We start from the raw sequence: 13,271 nt of genomic DNA, 5'->3' as shown, positions 1-13,271 counted from the left end.
TCAGATCATTTTCACACCGTGGAAATTAATATCCTATAATACCATGCTACAGGAAATAACAATAAAATATGGAGTTATCAAGACTCTTGTTTTCAAGTCGTAAGAATTTTTACTATAGTGTAATATTAATATAGTGTAATATGATAATGAAATATTTGTTTAAGTAATTAGTATATTAATATCATTTGAAACACTTATTTGTATCGTCATTTTTTTTAATAGAAACGAATCCTAGAGATTCATTTAATCCCTACTGATAAAGAAAATCTTTAATCAATTTCATACCGGGTGTTTCAAACTTAAAAGTATAAATTTTATCGGTTGACATTGAAATTGACAAATTTTACGAATTATTAATTAATATGGCGCAAGAAAAATATTTATTTCATCACATTTCATAAATAAAAGCTAATTTTGCATACATTAATTACACCTGCGTGGCTACTAGAACATATTCGTTCATTTCGAGAAAATCTCCCAACAATTTAAATTTGTACAACTAAATGTAATCCCACAACTGTCTACATAAATCGTGGCAGTAAATACCACTTAAACTGTCGTAGATGGTCCGATCTGCTTTAATAAATCGATTTATCCACGCTTCAAAATTAATTTTAACATTCAATATTCTCTGATTCTGACCTGATCTACTGAATGACGAGTGAAAATCAAAAATCTCCTCCACGAAATTCTTTGCAGCGAATGAAAAATTAAATAATCTCGTTACACATTTTATTTCAGTACTTGGAATGAAAATGAAGAGAAATAAAAATAGAAACGTTCGCAATTTGGTCATTATCGTACGCATATCGAAGTGAAATGATCGCGTAATCATTTTATTCGTCGGAAATTGCGAATCAATGAAATCGCACATTCAAGGCCACCTTATCGCAAGCCTAGTTCGGTGACTTCCGGTACGCGAGTCGTTTCGAAATTGGATTTGCTCGAGGTTTCGTTATGGCCACTCGTGCTAACATCGTTTGAATTACTCGCGGTGGTCTCGTAACCACGGTATCGATTTCACGTTATCACATTTACCTTCGACAAACCGTTCGCGTCTTTTTTAATGAGCATTCGGCACAATGATGGGATTGGGGATTTTTGATCGGTTATTACGGGAACACGAGATTCCGCGTGTAATCCTTCCGCTCATCCGGTTTAGTGATTATCGAAGGACGAGCAGGGTAGAGTCGAGGCTAAAACAGATAGCTCTCATTATCCCTGTAGAGCCAGTATCCAAGCCCTCGTGAATGTTTGTTACGAAGGAAAAACTTACCCGTAAAATCCTGTTCTACATTTTCGTTGAAACGTACACATTACCAGCCTCGTAAGTATTCGCATAAGTACGCGAACCTCGTACATCCTACGAAGACACTTTTGTCTTGAACGGTGTAACGCATCGCTAACGATGAAGAACGTAATTAGGGGCCGTGTTCACGGAGAAATACCCAACCTACTCCCATTCGTATCTTTTCGAATGGAATATAATTTTATAAAAGTAGCCCCGGTGTTGTGCCACTTATTGCGAATATCCCGCGTGCTTTAACCCCGAGAGTGCAGTGCAAAGAATTTCTCTATCGAGGGAAAGGAGTTTCTTTGCGCGAGACGATCAAGAAGACGATATTTACTTTTAATCGTACGTGTCGATTATTAGTTCTTCGAATATTCCGCATTCTCTGTGGAATATTTGTACACGTTTTGGATAGATTTTTAATCGGCTATAAAGATGCTAAAGATTGGTAGACGATTACCAAGAATGTTGAGAATAATGCCGCTGCGCTATTTTTATCGATTCTAACTCTTCGAAACTACTTCCAAAGAAACCTCGGGCTGATCGTATTCTCCCTACGAACGGTATCCAACGCGTCAGTGTCTAAACTATAATATTAAGTACGGACAACTTCTATAAATGGCAATAAAAGTATAACGTGCGTTCGAGAGTATCATCTCGGCAGAAACTTTCGTCCAAATTGGACGAAATAAAGATATCGCGTCGAAAGGCGCGAATTCTGAAAAGAGAATCCAAAGTGTTCATCGGGAGAAGTTCTGCGTGCAATAATTTACGTCTCTGGTCACTTTCTTCGTTTAGAAATTACTCGACGTGTCTTCCACACACGTCAAATATCCATTTCTGTAAATTACTTTTTCACGATGTTTCGCAACCTCGCGAACACCACGGGTATACCGCGTAGATTGCGTAAACGTTTACCGCAAAGGAAACAGTATGGACTTGCGAAGAAAACGGGAATTCATGAACCGAAACCATTGAAAGGTCGGTAGCTTCTTGAAAGCGATAAAAGAGAAGGAAAATTGTCCGGGGGTGGAAAAAAATGAATCCCCCATTTTGTAAACGAAAACGCGGCAAAAGTTTTCCGTTGGAGGGTTCCATCCCCCTGTAGCCCCGGGCAACGATGCTCTCCGCGAGGACATTTCTTTCTCCGCGAGAAAGGCCTCTTATCGTCAGTGATTACGACTTTTTAACGGGGATTTCCTCCCCCTCGCCTTATCTGTCCGCAGTTCTCGTTTCCTTTGCCCTTCTGGATGCTCCTGCCACCCTCGAAGACCGTTTTCGAACGTTTCCGCGGTTGTAACTGGATTCTCTTCGTCTCTGGAACTATCGTCGTCAACCCCTTTGCGACCTCGTCGAACCGAGCTGCTTCCCTCCCTTTTTCCTTCTGTATTTTTTTTCTTCTTCTACCTTTAAGTTTGAATTCGATTTGCATGTGAAAGAATGCCATTCAAGCCGACGGTCTGCTTTCGCCCTTTAGGGATGGGCCGTTCCTTGAAGCGTTTTCGACCGAGGTCCACTCCAGTCCGGTCCTGTGTCATGCAAATTTTATTATTGTGACCGCTGTCGGATCCGACTGACGCGTTCGTTCTTTCAGCGTCGCTCTTTTCCACGATTGCAGTCGTCGTTGATGCGGCTCGAGTGCTCGCGAATCGTTCTCTCCTAGACAGACATCGCTCCAACGGATCGTTGCTGATCATTTCTCGACGAATAAAGGGGGAACTCGATCGCTCGTTGTGTTTGTTTCAACGCCCGATGCTACGACTACTCCAGAAAAAAGTACGGACGTAAAGGATGCGGTATATTGCCGTTTTCGAGTGACAGAATCGGCAATTCTCTCGAAAGCGGGACAGAAACGGATTTTTATTTCCCACCGAGGTCAATAAGTGCATACTGATGTTAAGCACCTCGAGATGAATAAATAGGGAACCCGATTGCTCGTTGTGTACGTTTGAACGCGCGTTACTCGGGCTACTCCGGGTGAATATGAAAACCGTAAAGGATACGGTATATTGCTGCTTTCGAGCGACAAAATCGAGAATTCTCTTGAAAACGGGGTAGAACGAGGTTTTTATTTCCTATCGAGACAGAGAAGTGCATAAATTGTTGATTTTTAGCTGACTGAACAGGGAATTCGATCGATCGTTTTCGAATTACTTCGAAAAATTGTGCATTTGTAGAATGCACATGCACCATTGCACTTGTAGAAAAGATACGGTTCTACGAACGTGGTATTCTTCGATGCATTTATTTTCTTCCTTTGATACTTTTTTCTAACTATAATAACGGAGTTATAACCTGAAACATTTTTTTGAATCACCCTTATAGTCAAAATATTCTACTGTATTATTCGATAGTGAAGTACAGTGTTTTTCTATTGATAAAAGTAACATTCCATTTCGCTGAAAGGTTACGTACAACGTATAGCGATTTATTCTCAACGTTTATTCGATCGGACGGTGAAATTTTTATTCCCTCGTTACAAAGTATTTCATTGTACAATTCAAATCCTAATTTTTATTCAGCAAGAAACGAATAAAAAGTAGACACCTTTTATTCGAATCTTTTATTTGGACGAAAATTTCTCCCATTGTACAATTCAAATCCTAATTTTTATTCAGCAAGAAACGAATTAAAAGTACAATACCACGATCACCAAACTATAATAATCGGGAATCAGGTTCCGTCAGCCATTTCAGTACCATCTTTTGTTCGAAACCTTCTCTAAAATTAACCGACGAATTATTTATGTTTCCTTCTGCAGCATCCTGCATCATAAATAGAGACCATGTAAATAAAACTAATCACACTCCGGTATCAACGTGAAATTCTCTCTAGACATCTCGACCTATGTATTTCAGTTACGAGGTAAATATAACCTCCGTAAATGTTATACGTTTATAGAAGCTGTTCAATCGACATGGGACTTGCTCGGTTTTGAGTTAGACGAACCACGTAATACTATTCCTTCGGTTACGGACAGAGTCTCGCGTTCTCATTGTCACACAGAGTCAAACACTATACGTAAACATGTTTTTGGTTCGCAGTGCCCCCGAATATAGAGGACTACCAGACTTCGTCGGATGCCATTGTGCGAGAGAATTCCAACGTCAGCTTAACGTGCAAAGCGACCGGAAGTCCAAAGCCAAATATAAGCTGGAAAAGAGACGACAGCTCGAAAATTACAATTAACAAAACGCTATCTGGTAAGTGCTCCACGCTTTCTCCTGTTTTCTCTACTTTTCGTGTTACACGATAACCCAGAACACTTTCTTATCGCATACTTTCGCTAATATTTGAAACTTGGCCTCTATCATCGAAACGATTAATTTTCATTTACGATTTTTCAATCGAATCGAAAAATCCCTCGTTCGTCGAAAAGGCTCGATACGATTAAGAAACTATTTCGATTTTTTACAAGTTACAATATTAATTATTTTTATTTTCCGGATTGGTTTCGTCAATAACATACCCGAACGAAACTGATAATATATACAAATATATATCACCTCTTCACAATGTATACAAAAATTTGTATTTCTACTGCACGAATGTACACTGTATCGATATTCTGATTCAATCAATGAATTATCACTGAACACACGATCTGCGTTCGACTTGTAAAAATAACATTCTTTTCCCCGTACTTAACTTGAAATGAACTTTTCGACGATAGAGATTGAAACATTAAAAACCGTGTTGCGTCTCGAGAGCAGGAACTTTTTTAATAGATTCCACTTAAACAGTTTGCGTAGAACTTTCCGAAAAACAAGTTCCCGCGTTACGAGTTTCGATCGAAACGAACAAACAAAACTTATAAAACTTGTGTAGAATTTTTTATAGAATTTAAAAAAACAAAAAGAAAAAGAAAAATTCTCGTAGAACGGAGGAGAGAAAACCGCGTTCGTATGCACGGGCTATCAAAAGTTCCTCAAGATGAAAAATCGGCAGCACTCGGGTCTTCTTCGGCGATCTCTGTTGAAAACGTTGCGTAATTACACCGTACGTGGCAAAGGACTACCCGCTTCGCTTTTCTCAGTCGACGGAAATCGGTGCCGCGTCTTTGCGACGTGGCTTAAAACACGACTGACGTCGATCCGTGACTGGATTTCGATAGATTCGTGTGAGAACGATGCGCGCGGCAATTAAAAATAATGACATTCGTCTGGCTTCTGTTCGAAGATCAAACGTTACTGCCTCGAAAACTGTGTTACCGCTGTCGGAGTAAAGGTTGAAGGGTTGCCCGCGAAAAAAGCGTGGACGATAAAAGTGCGTCGCAAAAAAAAGAAAAAAGAAAAAAGAAAAAAGAAAAAAGAAAAAAAGAAAAAAGGAAAAAGAGGGAGGGAGAAAAAATGAAAGAAAAAACGACGAAAGAAAGTGTTCCTCGTTAACGGTGGCACGCATTTTCAGGGATTCAGGGAACGCGCGCGTGAATACCTATGTTCGATGTCGTTAACGATAACTGGATGAAAATTTTGCGCCGCGTAATTATCTTCGTCGCTGGTGGAATTCGAAAACGAGCGGAGATTTCTCCCCCTTTTTTCTCTCTACGGCGCGTGCGTTAATGGGTCACGGCGTACACTAATTTACGCGGATAAATAAGGGACAATTTAGCGCGACGGACCGCGAGGAAACACGAGCGCGAGCCTTTAGACGTTGAATCTGTGAAAAATTGAAGCCCGGGGATGTTAAACGTTCGCGTTCGAGTATGAATCGGGCGGATAGCGACTCGACGAGCTACGGCGAAACTGCGGAATGTTTTTCCGTTGTGCGATGTAACCGTGCTGGGGATTGAAACTAAGGGACAGAAACGCGCAGCTAACGAACCCTTCGAAACATCAACGAATTTAAAACGAGCGAACGAATAAATAAGAACGTATTCGGGGTATATTCGCGAGCGCGTCGTTCCCCTCTTTCGCTTCGCTTCGATCTAACAATAACCCGCGAGATCGTTGACGTGTCAATTAAACGCGTCGTTTCGGGACTTTTGAAGCACCGTCGAGTGGTTATTTCATAATTCGGCGCGTCTGTCGTGGAAGACAATTAAAGCGAATGTGAAATTGTCTGTCACGATAAAACGATGCTCTCTGTTTCAGTGCTCGAATGGAAAGGCGAAACGTTGGACATTACGCGCATCTCGAGACTAGACATGGGTGTTTATTTGTGCATCGCAACCAACGGTGTGCCTCCAACAGTGAGCAAGCAAATCAAAGTCTCCGTCGATTGTGAGTACAATTTTCATTGCAACGGTTTTCATTGCATCGTTAAAGTTATCGTCGCAAGTCAACACTCCTCGAAATTGAGAATCGCTCGACCGAAGGCGTTTATTATTTTTAGATCAACGTACAGAGTGTGCATTCACACTTGGAGAGAATTCATTTTTATTTTTGATTTTTTTTTCAATAATGCGTATTTCGAATTCGATCGAGCCTTTGGGTAAACATCACTTGTTCCGACTGAATTACCGCGGTGAACTATATTTTTCAATCAATGTTCAAATTTTAAAGTCATCGAACGACGCTTTATTTCAATTCGTGACTCTTGAATGATAAAAACGATCGATCATCCCCGTTATTTATTAAAACGTGAACTCGTTGGAGTACAATTCGTCTCGTTGAATACGATTAAAGGACAGTTGAATATCATATATAATTCTATTCGTCGATTGAAACGAGAATTAAATTTTCTTTACAAGTTCGAATCAATGGAATTTACGCAAGCTCCGATTAAACGTACAAAAGTCATTAACAGACACCACTTACGATTTGCGACGATAGTTTAACGGATGTAATATTCTGTATGTGTTTCTATTTAGATTTTACAGGTCGGACAGTACTTTATAATTAAGTATTTAATTCGGTCTTAAAGACAAGCATACGTATTTAAACATTTTAATGGGAAATTGAATCGTTAAAATATTCTAATATTAACTTACATCTTAAGTAATTTACACCGATTACTTTACTTAATTGTTCTTTGTCGTGTTTACCGTATTTAAATGGTAACATTAATAACCACGGAAAAAAACAAAATTGGCAATAGTAAAATTGTACGACGTTCCCAAACACCGAGCGTTCGAAATGAGAGTTTACTTACGCTCTGTTTGAAAGCAATCGCATAATTCCTATTTTCATTTACCCATTGTTCTCGATTGTACACACTTTTTAAAAGCCGGCTAACAGAATTGGTCACTGTCCGTTTTAAATAAACACGGCGTTCCCAAGGATTTTCATTCCTTGTTTTAATAGTTAACGCTGCCGCTACTTTGAAATTCAACAATCATTGTTTCGCAACTCTCATTTCACGCTTACTATCCTTTTGCTTCGTGTTACGACAACTCGAGTACTATTTCCTCGAGACAATTCCCAATATTGTTACAGCAAAAGTTATTTACCAGTTAGAGGTGGAAAACCGTCCCATCTCTACACGAGGAAGTAAAACGGAAGTCTCGACTTCCTCGAGGCAAGATATTAACGCGAAATTAAATAATATCAATTATTTCCAAGCTAGGAAAGAAACAACCGAAACCGAAGCCCACGAAACGATTCTCTCGCGTTCGTTAAACCCGTTGCGCGATAATTCGATACATCGACGCGATCGATACACCCTCGCTGTTCGACATTGAAATCTCTTTCCATTCACTATTTTGCAACCGTACGGTGAAATATTTATTCACCGTTCCGCTCGGCTAAAATGAACTCTTCCGTTATATTTACACCGGCCCGTGTATTATTCTTCGCTTCAATCGCTCGTGTAAATAATTTCCATCCGCGGTAACGTCGATTCGTATCGTCGAATACTTCTTGCCAGGGGATCGCGGTTCGCTAGCTCGGATATTTCATATTTATACGTAATTAAAAGTTGCGATCCATACGCGCGTTCGTTCGATAATTAAAAGTTGCCGCGGGTCCGGGGGACCCGCTCGCGACACGGTTATTTCGCAAATACACCCTTATTAATTCAGTTTTCCGGATGAAGTTCGTTCAAAGGCGAGTACTTTCATTCCTTTCAAAACACACGAGCGCGAAACACGAGGCGACTCGGCCCTACCACGCGCACCGAGAATCTTTGAAGCGGGGCTCGTCGCGACAAGGAGCCCAGGTAGAAGCGACGAGGGGGGTGCAGAGGGGGGACGGAAGAACATGCAATTTAATAATAGAGAAAGGTGTCCGGCAACAAAGCGGTTCTTTGCTGCTTGCACTTTGCCTGGTCCCGATGAAAGGAGGCAGGGGATAGAGAATAAGTGAGGAGCACGAAAGGAGCGAGGGGGGCAGGACGGAGAAATGGCGCGTGAGTCGAGCGAACGAGTGAAAGCGGACGGCGCGGAGGGTGAAGAGCTTGCCCCGACGGGACATAAAAGTAAGCTCGGGCGAACCACGACACACCATTACCGTTTCCAGCCCGTGTACTTGCCTATTGTTACGTTACTGCTTCTCCTAAATACCGAGCGCGTGCCTTTCCTCCGGCACGGCTTCTGTGTGCCGTGCGACCGCCTCGACGTACCCCCGTTTCTACCCTCTCGCACCCCTTTTCTTCCGCTCCTTTCGTTCGAGCCTCGACTATCAACGTTTCGCGCCCCGATCGAACGATCCCCGATACATTTTTCGAGCGTCGATTACACCGACCGATCTCGCGTTTAACATTTTTTTCAGCGCAGATTGTAACGTCAGAGGGCGAGGTTAAGTACCTCTCGGCGTTTTTTTTTTTTCGCCACGTTGGAAGTCTTTGGGGAAATTGGATCGAACGCGATACCCCACCAGGGGGCACGACTCGGTTTTATTTACAGCGTCTCGAATCGGGAAAGAACGTCTGTTTATCATCGTCGAGGAATTTTATTTTTTCGTCCCCCGAAGTTTTACGTTCAGCTTGTTGAGTTTCTTTGGAATCTTTGTTTCGTTCCGAAGATGATTCTTGATAGGTTTCGTTTCTCATCTTTCGGAAATATCGCATTTTCTTTCAAAGAGATTGTCCTTCGTGAGCGAATAGATATCTTTAAATATTCTTTTCCCAGTCGTTGTAATTTTAGTCCAGTCGTAGTAGTTTTAGTAATATTCCCCTTTAACATTTCGATATCAAGTATTCGCTAAATTGTTAACCGTGTCTAAAATCATATATCGTTAACTTTTATATTTCAAGTACAATCGCAAGTATGTCTCCTGGAGTGAAATTAAAGAAGTTTTAACGGGACAAGTTAATGCTCGGAAGATTTTTGAAATCAAGATTTATAAAGGTAAAAAGAGAGAGAGAGAGAGAGAGGGGGGATGCTCGTACGTATAAACTTTCTCTTTTACGGGACAAAATGAATTAGTTGCTTCGAGTTTATGGGTGTGCGTGTGTGTGGATTTTTATGCGATGAAAAGTTTGGCGAGTTTTAGCTTAATGAAAGTGACGTTTTATTGATGCACGGTCTCCTGGTTTTTCCTTCCACGGGATTGAAAATTTTTTGTGGGAATGGAGAACACGCTACTGCTGCAGAAATGGAATTGAAGGAATCTGTACACGGTTGAACAATGTTTTTTCACAGAATAATTAAATTCCATAACATTCTTGGTGGTCTGTCTCGGTTGTCCAATTCAGAAGCGTTCTATTCATTTTTCCTCCGTTTTTTTCTCTGTTCTGCATATACCATACGTTACAACATTTATTCAGTTTCTTTGTGTATTCTTGTGTAGATGGTTCTTAACTCACAATTTTATATCCGAATGCAAGAATATCCTCTCGTTTGGATTTACATTCCACCGTTGAATGGCTTTGGTCTTTCGAAATATATTCTAGTTTCTCACTGTACGCTCAAACTCTTATTTCACTTTAATAAATTCACCTTAAAGAACATTGTCCCCTTTCTAAAATATCGATAAACCATTTCCCTCGATAATTCCACTATTATCAAAATCTACTACATTTGAAAACAGAAACTACCAAAAATGATTAGAATATTATTCCAATAGAAACCAAGGTCTAACGATCTACTCGCGCCATTTGTTCGATCGTAGGATAAAATTCTTTGCTCGTTGTTCGAAACGTTTCATTCCACAACTTGTATTCTAAATCTTCTCCAATGTGTAACCGAAAAGTTCGTATCTCGTACGAAATTTTCACTCAACGTTTACCCCTCCGGTAAAGTTATCAAGTTCCAAGACAATCGCTCGTAGATGATAAAGTAATTGTATCGTCGAGCGGAAATTAATGTCACGAGGGGGGGTGTAGCGACGAGTCGATCCAAATCGCTCCACGATCTGAAAATTAAAACAAAGGACTCCCACCGTTCCATTGTCGGTGGGGGACCAGCGATGAAAGGGGTCAAAGGAACCGGCGTAAAAAACCTTGACGAGGGTTCACGCGGGATACAATCTTTCGTCGTTGTTGTACGCTTCATCGTTAAGAAAGCTGAGCCGCGCGCGTTTCGCGCGAAAGGCTACGAAAAACAAGGAGTTATCCCTTTAGTTAAAGCGAGACTAATTAATTTAGCGGGGGCGCCGTAAAGAAGTGTCGAATTACGATTCAGGGGCCCGACCGGGCCGGAGGGAGGGGGTGGTGGTGGTGGTGAATCGTAGAGGGTGGGGGTGGTGTGCGAAAGGTGGGGATGTTTTTGCCCCGGGTCTCTTCTCGGATGCGCGGGGGATTATCCTTTTAGCCGCCCTTTAATTCCATTTGTAGCCGGTGCTCCGGGCAAAGGCTTTTGTCAACGAGTATTACCCCGAGCCCTTTGAAGTCAAATTGCGATCGAGTAATGTAATAGATCTGTCCGCGATATGCATTACCGACGTCGGCCGGAATCGAATAAGAAATTCGCGGAAAGAAAATGTAATTTTCCGCCGTGAAGCCTCGAGCCGGGCAATGGGAACGTGGTTCCCGTAACGAGAAGATTATTTTCACGCTTGTTCAGACGGCTTATTAATTTCACGGGGAGGGGGGAGGCGAAACGTGCACGGAGACCGCGATTGACCGAAATATATTTAAACGCGCCAAGAATCGTGTTACAACAAATTCAAACACGTACTGAAAAATGCAAAGAATTTTTTCTTATGTAAATAATTTATACACTAGTTTTATTTATTTAATTGTATTACATAAATTATTTATATTTTATATTATATAATTTATATATTATATAGATAATTTATATAGTATAGTTTAGTTTTTGTGCCGCTTGTAACGGTAATGAATCTCGATGTTTGTCGTCGATAATCGGGGTAATACTGAAGGTAGATAAATAAAAAGGAAGGCTCTCTTTGGGAAAGTTTAAATAATTTTACTGGTAAATAAAGAGATGCAAAGGAATTATGATTGATAGGGAAGAGGTTAATTGTTTTAGCCATTTGTTAATTCCAATTAATGGATTAATTGCTCCGTTTATTGAGTACATTCGATCCGAGAGGGAGCAATTGTTTATTATAGACAGTAACCGTGGAGCGAGATTAATCTTTATTTGCCAATACCGACGTTTCGAGCTTTATTAAGAGACGAATGTCAAATCATGGGTTATACGGGAATTTTAGTAAACGAATCGAAATATCCTAGCAGATTCTGGTTATAGTTTGGAAAATTGTATGTGTATGGAAACGTGTTATTTGATCTATGTATTATTTACATCTATCGACAAAGCTCTTCAGCGTCCACGTTGGAAAATAAAAGTAAAAACCTTTAACCGTGTTAAGCACCTCCGCGTGTTTCGTTTCAAATTGTTGACCAACGTCTCCTTTCAAAACCAAGTAAACGTTGTTGCCCCTTTTTCCGATTGGAAGTATTTAAATATTATACACAAAATGAAATACATAAATAGTATTTTAAAAAATTCATTATTCCTAAATAGAGTTACGAAAGTATTAAAAATGATCAAGAAACAAATTCACAGATTTGCGAGTCGGCCAACAATTGGTTAAAAACTCTTGGCTTAGATAATTTCTTATATCTAATCAACGAAGCCGTTCTGAGTTTTCGTAATAAACGAATCAAAAGAAAAACACAGTGTGTACATTCTTTAAGTTAAATAGAATTAAAAAGTCTCGTACCATATTTCGATCCAAGGCTGACTTTTCCACGTACGAGTAATTAAAGTTTCAAGGTTGATCTTTCGGCGCGCGCAGCTCAACTGTCACGTGACTGACAATGAGCGCGCGACGATACGAACACATAGCGAACTTACGTAAGCACTTCGTATAAAATTACGCGATACGAAAGATTGCTCGCGAAATGTTTCGCGATAATTAAAACGTAATCGAGTTGAACACGACGCAAGTATAATCGAGGCGCGATAAAAGTCGAAATCCCGGGGCCAGGAATGATCGAATAAAAGATAATTCGAGCACGTTTCGCGCGTTTTTATATGCTCGAGCAAAGATTAATTAAAGGACCGGACAGATTACACCTATCTCCATCGTCCCGATGACATTACAAGTTTACGAGCTGAAAAACTACCCTTCCCCGTCCACCGATGGTCCATCGTTCCTGTGCCAGGCACCTCGGCGTTATTGTAGCCCGACAATTATACCAGCCTTCTTTCTCCGCTCCTCGGCGAAACACTCGCGAAGCGTCACGTACAAGTTGCTGGTTTTCGCGCGAACTCGGGGGAAAAATGAAATCTCAGGAGTGGCGAGATTATAAGACCCATATTGCGACGGTTACCGTTACAATTTTAAATTGTGGGTTCGGTACTTCCAGCAAAAGTGTGATACAATTTTGCCGCGAACTCGGCCGGTAATAAAGAAAAGGTGCACCAATCAACGGAATCTAATCGCGCAAATGTGCATGTGCAAACAATTCTAATCGTTTCAATCTTTTAACGACAATTTTCATCCTACCCGAGCTCTGATTCTAAAACTCGATCTTACAAAGCAATTATAATTTCTCTTCTCTGCGCCACTTACGAGGATTAGATAGATACGCACGCAGAAAGTACAAAGTAATCGATGCAAAACTTTTCGGTCGGTTCGGTGAATCTCTAAACTCGTCTCGCTGAACTTTCGTACGCGAAACGTGCGGC

General features: G+C 40.7%; 1 protein-coding gene across 2 annotated transcripts in view; it reads left to right on the top strand.

Moving 5' to 3' along the window:
• The window catches only part of LOC143150886 (lachesin), a 452,222-nt gene that overhangs the window by 251,676 nt on the left and 187,275 nt on the right, over positions 1-13,271 (top strand). For both annotated transcript variants that reach the window (XM_076319439.1, XM_076319438.1), the window contains exons 4-5: positions 4,336-4,494; positions 6,385-6,513. In XM_076319439.1, the coding sequence (XP_076175554.1) occupies positions 4,336-4,494; positions 6,385-6,513 (288 nt within the window). The remainder of the gene's footprint in view (positions 1-4,335; positions 4,495-6,384; positions 6,514-13,271) is intronic.

This window comes from Ptiloglossa arizonensis, chromosome 9, assembly GCF_051014685.1.
Source record: "Ptiloglossa arizonensis isolate GNS036 chromosome 9, iyPtiAriz1_principal, whole genome shotgun sequence".
Classification (NCBI taxonomy): domain Eukaryota; kingdom Metazoa; phylum Arthropoda; class Insecta; order Hymenoptera; family Colletidae; genus Ptiloglossa; species Ptiloglossa arizonensis.
Note: the sequence above shows the minus strand (reverse complement) of the source record. Positions and strands in the feature narration are given on the sequence as shown.